The 21,212-nt window shown below is 47.9% G+C and overlaps 1 protein-coding gene across 3 annotated transcripts in view; it reads right to left on the reverse strand.

The window, feature by feature from the left end:
- The window catches only part of TSC22D4 (TSC22 domain family member 4), a 101,154-nt gene that overhangs the window by 38,928 nt on the left and 41,014 nt on the right, over positions 1 to 21,212 (reverse strand). For all 3 annotated transcript variants that reach the window (XM_029580487.1, XM_029580489.1, XM_029580490.1), the window contains exon 3: positions 5,272 to 5,441. In XM_029580487.1, the coding sequence (XP_029436347.1) occupies positions 5,272 to 5,441 (170 nt within the window). The remainder of the gene's footprint in view (positions 1 to 5,271; positions 5,442 to 21,212) is intronic.

The raw sequence follows: 21,212 nt of genomic DNA on the forward strand, positions 1-21,212 counted from the left end.
TACACTCACACTCACACATGCAGTGACACATACTAATAACTCCCCTCTCCACACACACACATAAACTCACACACACAGTGACACATACTAACAACTCCCTCTCCACACACACACACACACACACATACACTCACACATGCAGTGACACATACTAACAACTCCCCTCTCCACACACACACACACACACGCAGTGACACATACTAACAACTCCCCCCTCCACACACACACACACACACATACACTCACACTCACACATGCAGTGACACATACTAATAACTCCCCTCTCCACACACACACATAAACTCACACACACAGTGACACATACTAACAACTCCACCTCCACACACACACACACATACACTCACACACACTAACAACCCCCCTCCACACACACACACATACACTCACACACACAGTGACACATACTAACAACTCCCCCCTCCACACACATACACACACATACACTCACACATACATTGACACATACTAACAACTCCCCCCTCCACATACACACACGCAGTGACACATACTAACAACTCCCCCTCCACACACACAGTGACACATACTAACACCACCCCCCTCCATACACACACACTCACACGCAGAGACACATACTAACAACTCCCCTCTCCACACACACAGTGACACATACTAACACCTCCCCCCTCCATACATACACACGCAGTGACACATACTAACAACTTCCCCCTCCATAAACACACACACACCCGCAGTGACACATACTAACAACTTCCCCCTCCATACACACACACACAAACACACACACACATGCAGTGACACATACTAATACCCCCCCCATACACACCCACACACCCACACACGCAGTGACACATACTAACAACGCCCCCCTCCACTCACACACACCTAGCAGAGGGACTGTAGAAAGCCTGTGAGTGCTGTAAGTGTGTGAGACAAGACTGAAGCTCTGGGTCCCTGCTCAGTGCCAGCGAGGGCACACATTGCCAAGTGTCAACCACAAAGATTTATTCCTTCATTAGTTCCCAAATGGAACAGAAATAACTCTGAGAGCAGGTTTACAAAGAGCCTCACATAGTGCTTCGGCAGCTTAATAAGTGCAGACAGGTGAAGGGCAGACTGTCCCCTACCCCCAGCAAACACACACACACACACATAACCTCAGACCTGCCTTGTACCTCCCCCCCCCCACACACACAACTGCAGACCTACCGTGCACGCACTTCCCCTCCCACAGCCTCAGACCTTCCTCCATGTACCCTTTCCCCCTACACACCACCTCAGACCTGCTGTGCACCCCCCCCCCCCCCCCCCCCCACAGACAACCTCAGACCTGCGGTGCACCCCTCTCCTCCCCCCCCCCACACACCACCTCAGACCTGCTGTGCACCCCTCTCCTCCCCCCCCCCACAGACAACCTCAGACCTGCGGTGCACCCCACACCCCCCCTCAGAGCTTCCATGTATCCCCTTCCCCCTACACACCACCTCAGACCTGCTGTGCACCCCTCTCCCCCCCCCACAGACAACCTCAGACCTGCGGTGCACCCCACACCCCCCCCCCCCTCAGAGCTTCCATGTATCCCCTTCCCCCCCACACCACCACCTCAGACCTGCTGTGCACCCCTCTCCCCCCCCCCCCCACAGACAACCTCAGACCTGCGGTGCACCCCACACACCCCCCCTCAGAGCTTCCATGTATCCCCTTCCCCCCCACACACCACCTCAGACCTGCTGTGCACCCCCCCCCCCCCCCCCCCCCCCCACAGACAACCTCAGACCTGCGGTGCACCCCACACACCCCCCCTCAGAGCTTCCATGTATCCCCTTCCCCCCACACACCACCTCAGACCTGCTGTGCACCCCTCTCCTCCCCCCCCCCCCACACCACCTCAGACCTGCTGTGCACCCCTCTCCTCCCCCCCCCCACAGACAACCTCAGACCTGCGGTGCACCCCACACCCCCCCCTCAGAGCTTCCATGTATCCCCTTCCCCCCCACACACCACCTCAGACCTGCTGTGCACCCCTCTCCCCCCCCCCCACAGACAACCTCAGACCTGCGGTGCACCCCACACCCCCCCCCTCAGAGCTTCCATGTATCCCCCTCCCCCCCCACCCCCACCTCAGACCTGCTGTGCACCCCTCTCCCCCCCCCCCCCCCCACAGACAACCTCAGACCTGCGGTGCACCCCACACACCCCCCCTCAGAGCTTCCATGTATCCCCTTCCCCCACACACCACCTCAGACCTGCTGTGCACCCCCCTCCCCCCCCCCCCCCACAGACAACCTCAGACCTGCGGTGCACCCCACACACCCCCCCTCAGAGCTTCCATGTATCCCCTTCCCCCCACACACCACCCTCAGACCTGCTGTGCACCCCTCTCCTCCACCCCCACAGACAACCTCAGACCTGCGGTGCACCCCACCCCCCCCCCTCAGAGCTTCCATGTATCCCCTTCCCCCCACACACCACCTCAGACCTGCTGTGCACCCCTCTCCCCCCCCCCCCCACAGACAACCTCAGACCTGCGGTGCACCCCACACCCCCCCCCCAGAGCTTCCATGTATCCCCTTCCCCCCACACACCACCTCAGTCCTGCTGTGCACCCCTCTCCCCCCCCCCCCACAGACAACCTCAGACCTGCGGTGCACCCCACACCCCCCCCTCAGAGCTTCCATGTATCCCCTTCCCCCCACACACCACCTCAGTCCTGCTGTGCACCCCTCTCCCCCCCCCCCCCCCCCACAGACAACCTCAGACCTGCGGTGCACCCCCACACCCCCCCCCTCAGAGCTTCCATGTATCCCCTTCCCCCCCACACACCACCTCAGTCCGGCTGTGCACCCCTCTCCCCCCCCCCCCACAGACAACCTCAGACCTGCGGTGCACCCCACCCCCCCCCCCCCTCAGAGCTTCCATGTATCCCCTTCCCCCCACACACCACCTCAGACCTGCTGTGCACCCCTCTCCCCCCCCCCCCCCCCCACAGACAACCTCAGACCTGCGGTGCACCCCACACCCCCCCCCCCCTCAGAGCTTCCATGTATCCCCTTCCCCCCACACACCACCTCAGTCCTGCTGTGCACCCCTCTCCCCCCCCCCCAACAGACAACCTCAGACCTGCGGTGCACCCCACACACCCCCCCCCCTCAGAGCTTCCATGTATCCCCTTCCCCGCACACACCACCTCAGTCCTGCTGTGCACCCCTCTCCTCCCCCACCCCCCACAGACAATCTCAGACCTGCGGTGCCCCCCCCCCTACACACCCCCTCAGAGCTTCCATGTATCCCCTTCCCCCCACACACCACCTCAGACCTGCTGTGCACCCCTCTCCTCCCCCCCCCCCCCAACAGACAACCTCAGACCTGCGGTGCACCCCACACACACCCCCTCAGAGCTTCCATGTATCCCCTTCCCCCCACATACCACCTCAGACCTGCTGTGCACCCCTCTCCCCCCCCCCCACCGACAATCTCAGACCTGCGATGCACCCTCCACACACACACACCCTCAGACCTCATCCGCTCTGCCCTACACACACCACCTCAGACCTGCCATGTTCCTCCTTCTCCCACACACTTCAGCGCTCACCTGAAGTACTCCCTGCTATTCCAATACTGAGAAACCCACTTCACCCCCTACAGCTTGGCCGATGCACCTCATTCCTGCCCTGCAGCACCTCCTCCTATATCAAGATTGAGAACGCCCCCCCACACACACACAAATCATTCTTGTTTTTATGCAGATGTGGAAAAATCAGTTGTGGGAGGACAATGCAGCACCTTTCATGGACAAAGTTCCTTTCGCAAGGAGAATCAAGCAAGGCACCGAACAGAAAGTCCTGTGCCCCTTCCAGGCCCAGCTCTGCGTGCCTCTCATGGGCTGGGGGCCAACAAAAGCTTTTGCTGTTTATAAACCTGACTTGGAGAAGCTCTGCAGGGAATCTGGCTTTCTAGAATCTTCTGTCATCAGAGCCGCATAAACATAATTGTCAGAACATTTTCTCACACTTTACTGCTGTTGTTCCATCTGACTCTCATCAGGGATCCTCTATTGACAGATTTCCCTCCTGACTCCCTCCCGTCCTGCTCTCATCAGTCTCTCTCCTTACTCCCTCCCATCTGGTTCTGAGCAGGGATCCTCCCCCTGCGGGGCCTCTCTCCTTACTCCCTCTCGTCGGACTCTCATCAGCGATGCTAACCCTACGAGGCTTCTTTCCTTACTCCCTCCTGTCCGGCTCTCAGCCTCTTTCTTTACTCCCATCCAATTCTCTTCCCCTGTGAGGCCGCTCTCCTTACTCCTTCCCCACCACTTCTCAGAAGGGATCCACCCCTCGCGGGGCCTCTCTCCTTACTCCCTCCCGTCCAGTTCTCATCAGGGATCCTTCCCCCGCAAGGCCTCTCTCCTTACTCCCATCTGGCTCTCATCAGGGATTCTTCCCCCACAAGGCCTCTCTCCTTACTCCCATCTGGCTCTCACCAGGGATCCTCCCTAGCGGCTCTTTCCTTACTCCCTTCTGTCCGGTTCTCTCCCCCTGCGAGGCCTCTCACTTACCCTCTCCCATCATGACTCCTTCCTTGCAAAATTTCTCTCCTGACCCCCTCCTATCCGGTTCTCATCAGGGATTGTCCTGCAGTCCCATCCTTCCCTGTCATTTCTAAACACTCACGTATTCTTCTAATCACCATGTGCAAGTAGCATCATAAATCTCAGCTAACCTACGTGTCCTGAAATACAGGATGTCTCTCTCACCTGTATTAATCCCTCAAGTACAAGATGTTCCACCTATATATAATCCCAGAGTTGTCATGTGACCCTTTTCCTGTAGGCAGATTTTAGGATGATCCTGAATTTCTGCAAGCTCTGCCCTGATGCATTCTCATACCTGCCGAGTGAGTTCAAATGGTAGATGCAGGAACCACAACTACCACAATGCATTGGGATGTAAGTTCAAAAGCAGGACGGGCCCCAGAATCTGCCTGCTTGAACCAGGATACTTGGCTGTTCTGTAATCCCTCAGATACAGAAGTTCCAGGGACGTATAGGTTAATGGTTAGACCAAACCAAGGGGGGCCAGGGTTCAAATCCCACTTCTTGTGACCTTGGTTAAATCCCTTTTTCTCCCATTGCTGCAGATACTCCCCTATGGTAAGCTCTTTGGGGCAGGGTGTTATCCTACCTGGAAAAAATGTTGCAAACTGCCTTGCGCTAAAACTGAACAGGTGCTCTCGAAATAGGGCACATTATTATCATAGAGAAATGTGGTTTACCTGTCATCATCAATGTCGTGGTGACCCCCGATGGCCAGCATTGACCGGGCCAGGCTCAGCCGAGCAGAGTGGGCGCCGAAGGGATCCGGCAGTATCCGGCTGGGGCTGCTGTCTCTGAACAAGGGCGGGGCCGGGGAAGAAGACCGAGATCGGGATTCCCTTGATGAAGCCTGGCGTGGTTGAACAGGAAAAGAAAGAAAGAGAAAAATACCCTCGTAAAACAAAATGTTACTATCAGATTTAAAAGCTTGTCAGGGGAAACAAAGACACAGATATAATGTTTATCATGTACACAGTGCGGCATAGGATGACTCGTGTCATTACAAGGTCCTGCTGTGAAGGGCTTACCATGGAAACGGAGAAGAAGGAAAGTGAAGTGAATCGGGAGTGGGCAGGACATACTGATCATCATCAGAGCCCCCATGCAGGTCTCACCCTGATACACCTAAAGCATGAATACAGCAAGGACATTGGAAGAGTGGCTCATCCTCAAAGCCCAATGCAGGCCTCATAAAGAGCATGTGGCCTGAAGTCTTTCCCAAGTGATAAAAGTAATCCTAGCCTGCTTTATAATCCTCGGCCATTAGAAAGGTATGCAGCCATACTAATACTTATAAAATAGGTTTGAATGGAAGCAAATAGATGAATTAGATGCACAATACTTATTTTTCCAAAGATTATGTTACAGTATGGGAGAAATTTGTTTGAGGCATACCCAAATAGAACTTGTATTTGTATAAATATTGGGTATGATGCGGTCTGTCAAGATGATGTATGTGTGTATGAATGGTTGTGCGTCCTGTGTTTATGTAGCTGGCATGAAAACAACGTACATTATTTTTATTTTTTACATGTTGTACTTTCCTGTGAGATCTATTGTTCTGTTACATGTTTTAACATAATAATAAAAAAAAACAAAACAACAAACGAAAGGTAGGCAGCCTTTACTGGGGGGCAATACCTGGTAGCACAGGGCTCTCCTGAAGGGGAGATCGTGGACAAGAGGCAAGTGGAAGGAGGTGAAATATTTACAGGTTTCTACTTCTTACGGTTATCGGCCGCAGTCCTGGCTTTACTCTCATCGGCTCTATGGATCTGGACTGCTGATTTCAGTAATAAAAAAAAAACCGCTTCAGCCAGCTGGGAAAATATCAGCGGCCTCTCTTCAGGTTTTCCTGGATGTCAGAGCAGCTTCAGGGCACAGAAACCAACACCGCGACCTGCCAGGCTGCCGTTGGCCTAAAAGTGGTCTAACTGGCCCTGAGTGAGGGATCAGTAGCAAGAGGCGAGCGGGCTCCCATGCAAACAGTGAGGACCGCCGCACGCTCCTCCCACCCCCACCAAACGCTTCTAGGAAATACCAAGAGAGCCCTTCCTGGGAGCCGGGGCTCTTCCCCAGGAGCTGGGGTCCCACTCCCGGCTCCGGCTTCTCAGTTGCAGCCCCAAGGCCTTGTGTGGAGACAGTCGAAAGAGCAGGGGTTAGAAGTGAGAGTTTGGGGTCTCGGGTGCTGCTGATGAGGTCTCACGTCTGCGATTCATGCTGTGTTCATGCTCTACAGGTTTTTGGGTCTGCTAACTCCTCCCCCTGAGGTCTCACTTCTGCGATTCCTGCTGTGTTCACTCTCTGGGGGGTCTCGGGGTCTGCTGGCTCCTCCCCTGAGGTCTCACTTCTGCGATTCCTGCTGTGTTCACTCTCTGGGGGTCTTGGGGTCTGCTGGCTCCTCCCCAGAGGTCTCACTTCTGCGATTCATGCAGTGTTCACTCTCTGGGGGTCTCGGGGTCTGCTGGCTCCTCCCCTTCGGTGATTCCTGCTGTGTTCACTCTCTGGGGGTCTCGGGGTCTGCTGGCTCCTCCCCCTGAGGTCTCTCTTCTGCGATTCATTCTGTGTTCACTCTCTGGAGGTCTCGGGGTTTGTCAGCTCCTCCCTCTGAAGTCTCACGTCTGCAATTCATGCTGGGTTCATGCTCTACAGGTTTCTGGGGCTGCTAGCTCCTCCCCCTGAGGTCTCATGTCTGCGATTCACGTTGTATTCACTCTCTGGAGGTCTCAGGATCTACCGGCTCCTCCTCCTGAGGTCTCATGTCTGCGATTCACGTTGTATTCACTCTCTGGGGGTCTTGGGGTGCTATTGATTTCTCCCCTGAAGTCTCATCATTCACACTTTGGCATCTCAGATTGCCACCAGCCCCTCTCCTCTTCAGCTCAGAATTAAACATTTTTTTTAATCAATTCCTTTCACTGATTTTATTCACTTTACAATAATACAAACAAAATAAACAGCAGTAAAAAGCCTACATAAAATATCATGTGTCTCAGTAACCACATTTCTCTGGTAGTCAGATGTCTCATTTGCATCCTATGTCCCCGAAAGAAAAACGACTCTGAAAACCTCGAACTATCACGCTGAAAGCGAGTTAAGCTGGGTACAGTTAATTTTGGTGCAGACGCATGCCTCAGAAGTTGCTTATTCATTGGAAGGTTATAACAAGTGTCAAGGGGCCGTTCATATTGCGAAGGCAATATGAACGGCCCCTTGACATTTGTTATATGCAGCGGTGGCCAATTCGGGTCCTTGAGAGCCATAAACAGGCCTAGTTGTCAGGCTATCTCCACCGAATATGCATGAGACAGATTTGCATATCATGGAGACAGTGCATGCTAATCTATCTCATGCATATTCATTGTGGAAATCCTGAAAACCAGACCTGTTTGTGGGTCTTGTGGACTGGAGTTGGCCGCCCCCCCTGACACAGGAACATAGAAGTGGGAGGTTGGATAAGGAGAGTCTATGTCCCCAATTTCATTCCTGGTCCATTCATGCTAGAGGCCCCAGTCGGTCCTGATGTCCATCTGCAGTCCAAAGTGAACACAATACTGGGGGTAAAGGATGCAACCCCCCCCCCCCCACCTCCATGCCATTGCATTAATAATTGTGACTATCACCTCCCTCCAGTTAAGAAGGTTCCCCTCCACACTGTCATACCACATTCACAGGCATCAATGATCCCACCTCCTGTTTACATTTCCCACACATGGAAGATTCTGCGTAACTCGTTTTAAACCATCTTTCCAGAGTGCAGAGCTGCTGCAGCTGCAGCTAATAATAATAATACAAGATATTTTCTCCCAAAGAATAATAGGGGCCTGGCTCCTTGCTTCACTAGTGACCTCAGCAAGCAGCAGCAGGCGGCAGCTTAGATCATGATCAGCCTGTGATAGGAGACTCATGAAGGATGCTTTGCTGTTATTATATAACAAAGCAGTGTTTCTGGCAAAAGACGCATATTTTTACTGGTCGAATTGCAACAGGGAGCTGTATTTCAATCAATAACAACCTCTCACGCTGCTTTTCAAACGCGGAAGTTGCAATTCCATCTCAGGAAAAGTGTATAGAGTCTGCTGCTCGTTTGGATTCAGCACGTTAGAGAGAACGGGCTGCAGAGCCTCGGACGGCTCACACATAGACAACTCTATGTCCCCATTAACAGAATTCCTTCTAGCGTCTAATGAGCAGATTGGAATGATCTATTCTGGACAAAGCAAAGGCTACAGCTTCTCTTTATCATCTCCAAAGTGGGACCAGTACATTGCTTGCATGAGAGAGTAAGCCCGTCTTTGCTGGCGGGCAAATTGTGTGACCCTTTGAAAGTGGCAGCCCTGCCCCCTTTATGCAAGACGCCTTTCCTTAACAGCCTACATATCTAATATTTCCGGACCCGTGCCCAACCTGCTCTGCTTTTCAAAGCAAATCCAGCGTGCAGTGCTGAGACAAATAGGGGCATCGATGAGCAGGGATTATTGCAAAGCAGACAATTCGGCTTTAGGAAGGGCCACTGTACCCAGGGTCGGTGCTTCCATTAAGTAAAACAAGGTAGTCACCTAGAATATCAGAACTGCGGGGTGGGAGGCAAAATCCCGTCAGCATGAGGCCCAGAGAGGTGCAGTGCCAGTGCCAATTCAGGCCGCCGGTAGGAGGGAGCATTAAGCTGGAGGTAAGTTGAGAGGAGGTGCATGACCGTAGATTCTCCTAGAGCACCGGCCCTGACAGTTCATAGGCTCTTCCAACGTCTGTTACTTGTGGCAAGAATCAGTACTCCTCGATTTCTCATCGACTTTGAACACCATCGACCACGGTATGCTTTATGAGCTGACTGGTATGAGAGGACTTCTCTCGTGGTTTAGGTCATTTTTGGAGGGTCGATGCTGACGAAACTGTTGGGAGACTGTGCCTCCTCACTCTGCTTACTGCTGCATGGGGATCCGCAGGGATCCATCTTATTTATTAAAAAAACATTTACAGCCCGCTTACAACGAAGCAGCCGAGCTAAAGTGGGTTACAATGTACAAAAAGCAGTAAGTAATAAAAACATAATTATAAAAAAACTGTAATACAAATATTTCTCAGTCACACCTTGCCCTAATATTCAAATGCCACCAGAATCACCGAAAGCTTCATGGAAAAATAAACCTTCACCGGTTTCCTGAAAACCTTTTTATTACTGATGGCCCGCGATGCAGATGGTAAAGCATTCCACATTATCGGGCCTATTACAGAAAAAGCCTGAGGCCTAGTTTCCTTTAATCGGGTGAACTTCAAGAAAGCCCTTGTCTTGGGAACGTAGTGATCTATTACTTTGCCAAATGCAGGGTCCATCTTGTCCCCAGTACTCTGGCAGATGTGATAAGACCTGCAGGCCCTGGGTTTCACCCTTTCCTAGGTGACATGCAGCTGTATTGTGTGTGGAAGCAAGATAAAGATTCCTAACCTAACGAAGTAGAAAGTTGCAATGGGTGAGTTCAAAACAAACCAATGATGACCCCCCCACCTAAAACGGAGATTTTGCATGTTGGAAAAATCTCTCCCACTATCCCTCAACCTATACTGACATTAGAAGAGGTAAGTCTATCAGTAATGGAGAGGGTAAAGAGCATAGGGATGTTAATTGATGCTAAGTTAACCCTTTCCTCTCATATTGCAGCTGAATCAAATCATTTTTTTTTATTTGCAAGCTGTTAGTTTATTGAGCCATTGTTTTGGGGGGCCAGCCTACCACGGAAAGAAATATGCAAGCTTCAACTGATCCAAAATACAGCGGCTTGTCTTCTTACAGGTGTGAGGTACAGGGCCCATTATCATGCCTGGACTAAGGCGACTGCATTGATCATACGCTTTAGAATGCTATTCAAAGCTTCGCCTCGCCTTTAAATCCTTACATTATATGGGACCTAAATATCTTCAGGAAGAAGCTATGTGTCCCTAGGGGCTCTGAGATCGGCACACAATGCACTTTGGCTGATTCCTTCACAAAACATTTTCAAAGCTGTTAAGGATGAGGTAAAGGGCTTTTCAGCTGTGCTGTGCCTACGCTAAGGTTTCTGACCTACTCCAGGTTGACCCAGTCCTGGTTTTGCCCCGTTGCATGCATGGAGTTGTAGTTCTTGATTGTCCCATTGCTTTCCCTTCAACAGTCAGAACTATAACTCCATGCATGCAACGGGGCAAAACCAGGGCCAGCTCAACCTATTTGGTTGACCTGGGGTGAACTGGCAACCCTAGATTACACTCCGGCATAACTTAGCAAGAGAGCAGGGACTGTTATTGGTTTACCTGATGTTCTGCCGGGCCTTAAAGACCTGGCTATTCTCCCAGGCATTTGCAGGTTCCATGTAATGATCCCTAACTTGGAAGGGGGATGGATGGGATGGTTAGAGGTGCAAAATGATTTTTGCTTAAATGTATTTGAAAGGTACAAACTTAGCCTGTGAGCCCTCTGGGAACAGGGAAATACCTCCACTACCTGAATGTAATCTGCTTAGGCAGAATATAAACCAAATTTTAAAAAATCCCTTCTGCACAGAATGAAATGTGTTAGTGCACGGTCATTCTGTATATTCAGTAACATTTTATTGTGTTACAGCAATCCTACGTTTTATATTCTTGTCAAAACTGGTTTTATTAAGTCTGATGTTATGCTGATCTGTATTGCCAATTTTTTGAAACACACTTTGGGCATCTTGGCAGCAAAGTGAGGGAAGAAGCACAAAATTATTCTTAAGTATACTCTTGTGTATACAAGTGAAATGAATTAACCGAAGATTAGTGCTTAGGGAAGCAGAGTGCAGACAAGAACTCATCCCAACTTTCTTCCAACAAAACCACTCCAGCCAGGTCTCATCTCCCTTTTCAGTTTGTAAGGGATGTTCACCAGCAGGCTCCCAATATCCTACATGACACAGATACCAGGGAAGCATGCGAGAGTCTCCAAAACTTAACAGGCGCCAGCCCAGGCACAGTGTTTAACCTGTCACCTGAGCATGTCTTACCTGAGGGGTATCCCTCTCTCTGAAGCGTCCCCCCAGTTTTATATGTGTGTTTCATTTTTTTGCCCATTTTATTTCTGAATTTTTAATGTATGTGTGTTTAAGCATTTTGTATGAATTTGTACATTATCAAGTCAATTTATCTTTATGTGTGTATACAGCTGTACATTGCTTAGATCTTGCATTGCGTAAGTGATTAACAAATCCATAATAAAGATAGTTAAAGATAAGGCGACTCAAAACAACATAAGAACTGCCATACTGGGTCAGGCCAAGGGTCCATCAAGCCCAGTATCCTGTTTCCAACAGTGGCCAATCCAGGTCACAAGAACCTGGTAGGATCCTAAACAGCAGACAGATCCCATGCCGTTAATGCCCAGGGATAAGTAGTGGCTTTTCACTGTCCAATCTTTCTTAAACCCAGCTATGATAGCTGCCTTTACAACATCCTCCAGAAATGAATTTCAAAGCTTAATTGTGCATTGAGTTGAGAAATAATTTTCTCCTATTAGTTTTAAATGTGCTACTTACTACAGTTTCTTCATGGAGTGTCCTCTAGTTTTTGTATGAGTTGATTTACATTAGCCTGTTCCATTCCATTCATGATTTTGTAGACCTCTATCATATCCCCCCTCAGCCGTCTCTTCTCCAAGCTGAACATCCCTAACCTCTTTAATCTTTCCTCATAAGGGAGCCATTCCATCCCCGTTTTAGTCACCCTTCTCTGTACCTTTTTCAGTTCAGCTATATCTTTTAAGATGTGGCAACTAGAATTGTACATAGTACTCTAGGTGGGGTCTCAACATGAAGTGATAAAAAAGTATTATGACAATCTCTATTTTATTCTCCATTCCTTTCCTAATAATTCCTAACATTCTCTTTGCTTTTTTGACTGCCGCAGCACACTGAGCCAACAATTTCAAAGTATTGTCTACAATGATTCTTTTCCTGGGTTCAATGTATGGAAAACTGACATTTATTCCTACTCTCTGTTTCTATCTTTTAACCAGTTTGCAATCCACAGTAGGACATTGCCTCTTGATTTTATATTTTTCTCAAGAGTCTCTCATGGGGGACTTTGTCAGACGCCTTCTGGAATCCAGACACACTATATCCATTGGCTCACCATTGTTCACATATTTATTAACCCTTCAAAAAAATGTAGCAGGTTGATGAGGCAAGACTTCCTTTGGGTAAATCCATGCTGGCTGTAGCCATTAAACCATGCCTTTTTATATGTTTTGCGATTGTATTCTTTAGAACAGTTTCTATGATTTTTCCTGGCACTGAAGTCAGGCTCACCTGTCTTTTGTTTCCCAGATCACCCTGGAGCCCTTTGAAAATATTGGCGTCAAGTTGGCCACCTTCCAATCTTCAGATACAGTAGACAATTTTAATGATAGATTACAAATTACTAGTAATAGTTCTGCAATTTCATTTTTTAGTTCTTTCTGAACTCTGGGATGTAAGCTGGTCCAGGTGCTTTGCTATTCTTTAGTTTGTTAGTCAGCAAGGTTCACTGGGATTTGTTTCAGTTCTTCCAAATCATCACCATTAAATACAGTTTCTGGCACAGGTATCTCCCCAACATCCTCTTCAGTAAACATCAAAGCAAAGAATGAATTTAATCTTTCTGCTATGACTTTGTCTTCCTTAAGTGTCCCTTTAACCCCTCAATCATTTAACAGTCCGACTGACTCCCTCACAGGCTTGCTGCTGAGACACATTTAAAATATGTTTTATTATTAGCTTTTGCTCTACAGCCAGCTTCTTTTCAAATTCTTTTTGCCTGCCTTATCAATGTTTTACATCTAACTTGTCAATGTTTATGCTTTTTCCTATTTTCATCAGATGAATCCTTTTTCTAGTTTTTGAAAGACCTTTTTTTTGGCTAAAATAGCCTCTTTCACCTCACCTTTTGACCATGCTGGCAGTCATTTGGCCTTCCTTCCACCTTCTCTAATGCATGGAATACATCTTGTCTGGGCTTCCAAGATTGTATTTTGAAACAGTGTTCATACCTGGTCTTTACCTTTGTAGAAAAGAACTAAAAGGAGTAGCTAACATTTTTACTTCTGTTTGAGTGCACTTTTTTCTGGTCTAAGTTAACTCTGGTATGTAACAGGAGTTTTAACGCCTAAAAATGTGGATAAAACAGGAGTAAAAAACAGCATTAAGATTAGTATGGGTGCATGCAAATCCCCTGTAAAAGAAGGCATTAGCTATTCACCAGCAATGCAGGGAGGTGCATTAAAGGACAGACAGCTTAAAGCACCTTTTCTTAACGCTGGAAATTTAATTCCTGGGTCAGAGCAGGAGTAAAACTGAATTCGCATTTCTGGTGGCCATACTATACTTTTGCTGTGCCCAGTGTGGTAGTGTTTAGCTGCTTCTATCACATTGGGCACAACAATAGAATAACTTTGCCATCAGAAACGTGTGTTTACTCCACCTCGGACTCCGTTTTTTAATTTTACAGTGCTCTCGGGGAGGCTATAACACCCTTACCTCCAAGCGCTCCTAGAATAGCTTGCCACAATGTGTTGAAACCACCTGCATTTCCTGAAGGCCTTTTATTGGCCAAGCAACTAACACTTCCTGAGGGCGCTGACTGATGATGCTCTAGTATAAAAGGAAGCTCAGCACACATATCCAGTGCCTCAGCAACAGGTCCTCCTGCCTTGCCTGCTGTGTGTGTTGCTACTTCTTGGCCTTGCCGCCTGACCTGCTCTTTGTTCCTGCCTTGCCTCCAGTCCTGCCTTGTCCTGGTCCTACTCCTACTCCTTGTTCAATAAACTGTTATTAACCAAGTAGACTTAAGAACAGTCACTACTTATCATTGTGCGACAGAGCATGGGATCTATTTAATGTTTGGGATCTTGCCAGGTACTTGTGACCTGGATTGACCACTGTTGGAAACAAGATACTGGGCTTGATGGACCCTCGGTCTGGCCCAGTATGGCATGTTCTTAATCATGGGCATCCAACCACTAGTTGTCACAACTGCATGATGACTCTAACTCCCAGGGGCTGTGAACTTTGCTTCTACAATATCCCCAGCCCTGCTGATGCAGGGGCCAGAAATCCAAAGCCAGGTCCCTCTGTGTGCAGCACTGCCAACGAGCCACTAGGCCAGCTCCACCCATCCTCTTTGAATTAAATGTATCCTTTCTTTTGTTAAATGTGTTTCGTGGAGCAAACTTGTGTCCAAATTCAAGCATTTTAGATATTATAGCATTGTGGTTCTTTTAACCTTATCAATACTAGTCCGTCTTTTAAAGTGTGATCATAAAGAAATATACTGTAGCTACTGGACTATATCAGGGTGCCAAAGATCAACCAGAGACTGACTGAAATGGCAACCTAGTTTGCAAGAGACACCCAACAACTCCTAGTACGGAACCTAACATCATGTAACTACAGTGTGGGTTATTTTTCCTGGGTGCATCACTCTGCACTTGTCCACATTAGATTTCATTTAAGTACTCATTTCATTTAAGGGCTCATTCTCCCAGTCTTGCAAGGTCCTCCTGCAATTTTCCACAATCTGCTTGTGATTTAACTTCAGAACTGTAAAGAGAAAATGAACCCCTTCCCTCATCTACCCTGCATTTCCCCATGAGGGGACCCTACAGCCTTGCTTCAAAGGCCCACGTATGATTAAACATCACTCGCATGCAAAGCTCAGACCAGCCAACTCTGGCTTCGGCTCCCTCCAAGTAAGAATGGGAATTTCACGCTTCCTTCCTCATGGTCGCCATCAGTTTGCTGCAGACACCAAGCGCCAGGTACATGCATCCTTTCTGCGGGGGAAGCTGGTCCAGGCCCCTCTCATAGCACACTCAGCCCCACTGCTAAGAAACGGCATGCTGCATCAGACCAAAATGGAGCCCACATCTCAACTCCAACTGCGGCCAGTCCAGGTCGCCTGGAAGTACCCGGCAAATCCCAATATGAAAGTCGGTTTTGTGTTGCTCCCCCCCCCCCCCCCCAAGAATTAATAGCTGGAGAAATCAAGGCCTATCTGGCCAATAATTATTTATGGCTCTGTCCTGCAGAAACTTGTCCACACTTTTTTTAAACTCAGTTACAGTACTAGCCTTGATCACATTGTCTGGCAGCAAGTTCCATTCTTTTGTTGATGGAAAAAAATACTCTCTTAAATGTGTTAGAAATCGGCTGTTAGTTTCTGGGAGTGTGCCCTAGTCTTAATAATATGTGATAGTGTAAAGAACCATTCTGTATTAACCTGAACTGTACCATACATTTTATAAACCTCTTCCCCAAGCTGACGAGCCCTAACCTGTTCAGCCTTCCTTCATAGAGGAGCCATTCCTCTCCCGTAATTTTTTTTTTTGCTCTGCTCTGTACTTTTTCTATGCTGCTATATCTTTTCTGAGCTGTGGCAACCAGAATTGCACAGAACATTTAAGGTGTGGCCGCACCATGGATCGGTACTGAGGGCATTATTATATTCCCAGTTTTGTTTTCTGTTCCTTTCTAAATAATTCCTAGCTTCTATTTGCTTTTCTTTTGGCTGCCAGCGCCCCACACTGAACTGAAGACTTCAATGTATTGTCCACAATAACCCCAAGGTCCTTTTCTTGGGTGCTAACTCTTACAGGAAACCCAGAATCGTGTACCTGTAGTCTGGGTTATTTTTTCCTGTGTGCATCACTTTGCACATTAAATTTCATCTGCCATTTGGACCCTGGTCTCACAAGGTCCTCCTGCAGTTCTCACAGTCGGCTCATATCTTAGCTACTTTGAATCATTTTGCCATCTGCCTGTGTAATAAAATGATGATCACGCTCTCAGAACTGATGAAAAATTGTGTCTACCCCTCAAATTCCACTCTCGGCCATGCTGAAAGAAGCAATGGCATATTTTACCTGCTCATTCGGCGCGGAGGCCTCATGGCTTCCTCAGACTTTCCCCTGTACTTTTGAAGAGTGTGCCACTTTAGCCGAATATGTGCAACCTTTTATTTTCTAGTCAAAGCCCTTTCTAGCTCTCTCTTTGACGCTGAGTAGTTTCCCGAGTGGGGGACCCACACAGAGAGCTCTGTACACTCTGTCAATCACCATATTTTATATATATTTGTGACTCTCAAACACGTTATTCAATGAAACCTCCGCAAAAGTTTCTACATTTTGGTCTTCTACACTGTCAGGTTCTACCGCTATCCACAATATTAATTCTTTACAAACAGCTTTCTATAACATTTAGGTGCTGAGATGCCAAAGTTTTTGCTCCTTGTTTTCTAACAGTGTTCAGAGATGCCTCCATTTTATCTTCCGAGGCACCGATGCCATGGTCAGCCTCTCTCTTTAATAGTATGTCTGCAGTGAGCCCCTCTATCCTTTGCCCCCAGAGGAGACTCAAAGCCACGCACCATAGCTACCCCGCTGCTCTAGCTTCCTCCTCAGCCGTGTAGGGCAACGATGGAGGCTGCAAATCCTCCTGATTCCTTCGACTTGCAGGCAAGGCCGTCTTGCATGGTTTAGGGGGGCATGCCAACTGCCAAACTGGTGCGGGCCTTTCCAGACTGCAAACAACAGGGAGCATCCCAGCAAAGGACACCATTTTCCAACAGAGTGTGGCAGAGCAAAGACAGCATATGATTTGTCTCTTCAGTTCGTCATCGTGTCCTGCTGCATTCAGCTGTATTCAGATTTTGGGTGTCTCAGGGTGCTAATGTCGCCTCCCCCTCCCCCTGAGGTCTCTCTTCTGTGGTTTGTGCTGTATTCAGGCTTTGGGTGTCTCGGGGTGCTGCCATCTCCTCCCTTGAGGTCTCTCTGCAGCTGTTTTTGCTGCATTCATAATTTGGGTGTCTCAGGGTATTGCTGTATCCTCCTTTGAGGTCTCTTAGTGGCATTGGGACAGAGCTCTTGTAATAGCACAGTACAACTCTGACAACATCTATACTGCACTGTGACTGGGGAAAGAGGAACCGCTATAATCTTCACACATTACATCATCTAATCACCGGATGTGAACTGGACAATACTGATCATGTTCTGTTGTCACCAACGGTGAGCTTATTCCCATCACAGAACAGGATTTGGTTTCTACACTTTAGAAAGAACCCAGAAGCGGTGGGGGGGGGGGGGGGGGGGTGTCCCTGGGTGGCGATACTCAGAGAGGGATGAGCCTCCTTCCTTTCTCACCAGCCAGTTGGATAAGCGGCCTTCAAATCTGCCATGAAGCCATGCCAAAAATCCCTCGCCTCACCCTTCCCGCTTAGAAATGCAGGGTGAAGGAACTGCAGGAAAATATTGTGAGACTGGGGCACCAGGCATCTAAATGGCAGCTGCAATTTAATGCAGACAAGACTGGCCTCAGCGAGCAGGCACTGAGGGTGTTCTACAAATCATCTCTCTTTCTCCAGCGCTCTGACTTAGGGTTGTTAACTCCCAGGAAGGAATTAAAGAAAATTAAAAGCCTGGACGCATGGGTCCTACTCCCTACCCTTCTGCTCATAGAAATACATGGAATACTGTTTGCCTGAGGCCTGGCTTGTTTGAAGCTGGCTGCTAGTGTCAGGCCCAGTGCCAACCGGGTGTGCAAACCGTGCAATTGTATGGGGCGGCACTCACGGGGAGGGGGTGGCAGAAGAAGAGATGGAGAGGCTTGGCACAGGGCCATCAGCGGAGCCCATCCCACCAGCAGCAAGAAGAGAGAGCAGAAGCCCACCGTCAAGCCATTGGCAGAAGAAACGGGAGAGAGACCCAGCTCTGGTCATTGGTGGAACCCAACCTGCCAGTGGCAGAAGAAAAGGCCTTGCGCTGGCCATCGCCAGAGCCCATCCTACTAGCAGCAGAAGAAGAGGCCACAGGGCTACTGACAGCGACAAAAAAAAAAAGAGTGACAGAGAGGCTGTGAGACACCATGTGTGAGTGAAGGAGAATGTGGGTGTGTGGGTGAGAGAGTGAATGTGTGTGCGTCTGGCTGTGTGTGTGTGTTTTAGTGAGAACACGTGTGTTTATGAAAGAACATGTGCGTAAGTGTGTGAGAAAAAGGGAGCATGTGTATGTGTGTGCATATAGAAAAGAAAGAGCGTGTTTGAGAGAGAAAGTGTATGTGTATGTGTGTGCGAGAGAGAGAGAGAAAGAGAAGGAACATGCTTGAGAGACAGGGAGCATATGAGTGTGTATATTAGAGAATGAACATGTGTGTTAAGAGAGTATGCATATATGAGAGAGACAGAAGAACGTTTGTGCCCCACCCCCCAGTAATCCATGACAATCTCAGGATGATTGTAAATAAAAAGTTCCCAGGTATTGAGAACAAGGGATTTTTTTAAAATTAATTTTCATTTTTGGGTGTTATTTGATGGTGTCTGTTGTTTTGAAATATTTTATTGGTGCTTGGGAAATTATTAATTGTTTTATGAGTTTTTAATTACTGGACATACTATTCATCAGCTGAAATATTTTTATTAGTATGGTTTTACTATTATGATTGATGTTTATATTTCTTGATTTTATTTTTTATGTTTTATGGAAAATTATTATTTATTAAATTGATATTCCACATTCTAAAACATATGCATTGTGGAGTACAATTTATAGACACAGCAATACATAAAAAAAATAAAACAAACATACAATATAATAAAATTAGCTAATAAAAGCTTTTTAAAAAGAACATTTTTCCGGAATACCAGATAATCTGACAGACTGCAAACCTCATCTGGAACAAGAGTTCCACACATTCAGACTCCTTATAGAAAATACCTTTTTGCTAGTTGCTTTTCCTCTATTGTATTGCATGCAAAGTCTGGTTTATTGCGGTTTCCAGTTTAGTTTTTATCTGAATGTTTCTGTTTATGGTTTCTTTATTCTGTATCTGTACGTCTGTCTGTGTTTGCAAATGTGACAGAGATGAGGTATTCTGCTAGTGTATAGTTTCTTTGTAGAGATTATAGCAACTTGGCATGTTCTGTTTTCCTAATCGGAGGTTTTAGGGCTTACAATGTTGCCTTTTCATAGGTAGGGTTGTTACTGTTTGAGTGCTGGCAGTTAGTGCTATTTTGGTATGGGAGATTTATTGTATTGTAATTATAATGCAGTTTACCTAGATCTTTCTGACAGCTAAGCCCACACCTAACATGTATTAAAAGAGAGAATACCATATGAACTCCAGGTGTCGTTCTTGTTTTTTTGCAGGATTTTCTGGTTGGAAACCACAGCAGTGTATGTAAATATAATAGACATGCTGGTGTGATATTTTTTTTACCTTAAAAGACCATGCTTTGAATGTCTTTTTTCATGTAAAATCTTTTATTATAAATGCATAATTTGAATTGTGTGTGGAGAGGGCCATGGGGGGGCCGGAGGGGAAGACTGGGATACAAACTGTATAGAGTGCCTAATACCCGTGCACTGGCCCTGACTGGAAAAAACAATATAAATTGAGCATAAAACCCCCCAAATAAAACAGAACAAGGAGGGGATTGTACAGTATTTGTTCACATAGGGCAGCAAAACAGCTCTGCCTAGCATCCGCTATCCAACGGGACGAATTTCGTTCTTCATGTTGGCTTGGCTCAGGCAGGGCAGGCCTGGGCCTCTCCTTATATCCCGGGCCCCATCAGTGCCCCTGTGGCTTCTACCTCCATCTTCTCCTGCAAGTGGTTTTAAGTCATGTTCCTGCCATTTGGGAGGGGGAGGTTGCAACTGTGATGCAAAGGGTGCAGCAGGAGCACAGGGGCTCTGGGATAGTACGGCCTCACAGCCACCTTCTCCGCAGGAACCTGGACTTCAGAGAAGAAAGGGCCTGTCTCTCCCCGGACTTTCTGTCTCTCATCTCTGTGTGAGTGTCACACAAGTCTTACAGAGCCCATGCTTGGAGGTGATATTACATTTAACCAAATTCTGCTACTTGGTTCTAATCTCCAGTTCTGCCATTGACTGTGTGTTTGACCTCGAGGTGAGTCGCTTTATCTCCCCATGCTTCAGTTCTAATCCCCTGCTCTGTCACTGTGTGTGACCTTGAGGTGAGACACTATATCCCTGTGCCTCAGTTCTAATTCCCTGCTCTGTCACTGCATGTGACCTCAAGGTGAGTCATTTTATCTCCCTGTGCCTCAGTTCTAATCCCCTGCTCTGTCACTGCATGTGACCTCAAGGTGAGTCATTTTATCTCCCTGTGCCTCAGTTCTAATCCCCTGCTCTGTCACTGTGTGTAACCTCGAGGTGAGTCACTTTATCTCCCTGAGTCCTCAGTGCTAATCCCCTGCTCTGTCATGACCTCGAGGTGAGTCATTTTATCTCCCTGTGCTTCAGTTCTAATCCCCTGCTCTGTCACTGTGAGTGACCTTGAGGTGAATCACTATATCCCTGTGCCTCAGTTCTAATCCCTTGCTCTGTCACTGCATGTGACCTCGAGGTGAGTTACTTTATCTCTCTGTGCCTCAGTGCTAATCCTCTGCTCTGCCATGACCTCGAGGTGAGTCGCTTTATCTCCCTATGCCTCAGTGTTAATCTCCTGCTCTGTCACTGTGTGTGACCTTGAGGCGAGACACTATATCCCTGTGCCTCAGTTCTAATCCCCGGTGCTGTCATTTTATTTCATTTCTTAAATTTTCTATCCTGTCATTCTGTGCAAACTCTTTA

Source organism: Rhinatrema bivittatum, chromosome 16 (genome assembly GCF_901001135.1).
Source record: "Rhinatrema bivittatum chromosome 16, aRhiBiv1.1, whole genome shotgun sequence".
Classification (NCBI taxonomy): domain Eukaryota; kingdom Metazoa; phylum Chordata; class Amphibia; order Gymnophiona; family Rhinatrematidae; genus Rhinatrema; species Rhinatrema bivittatum.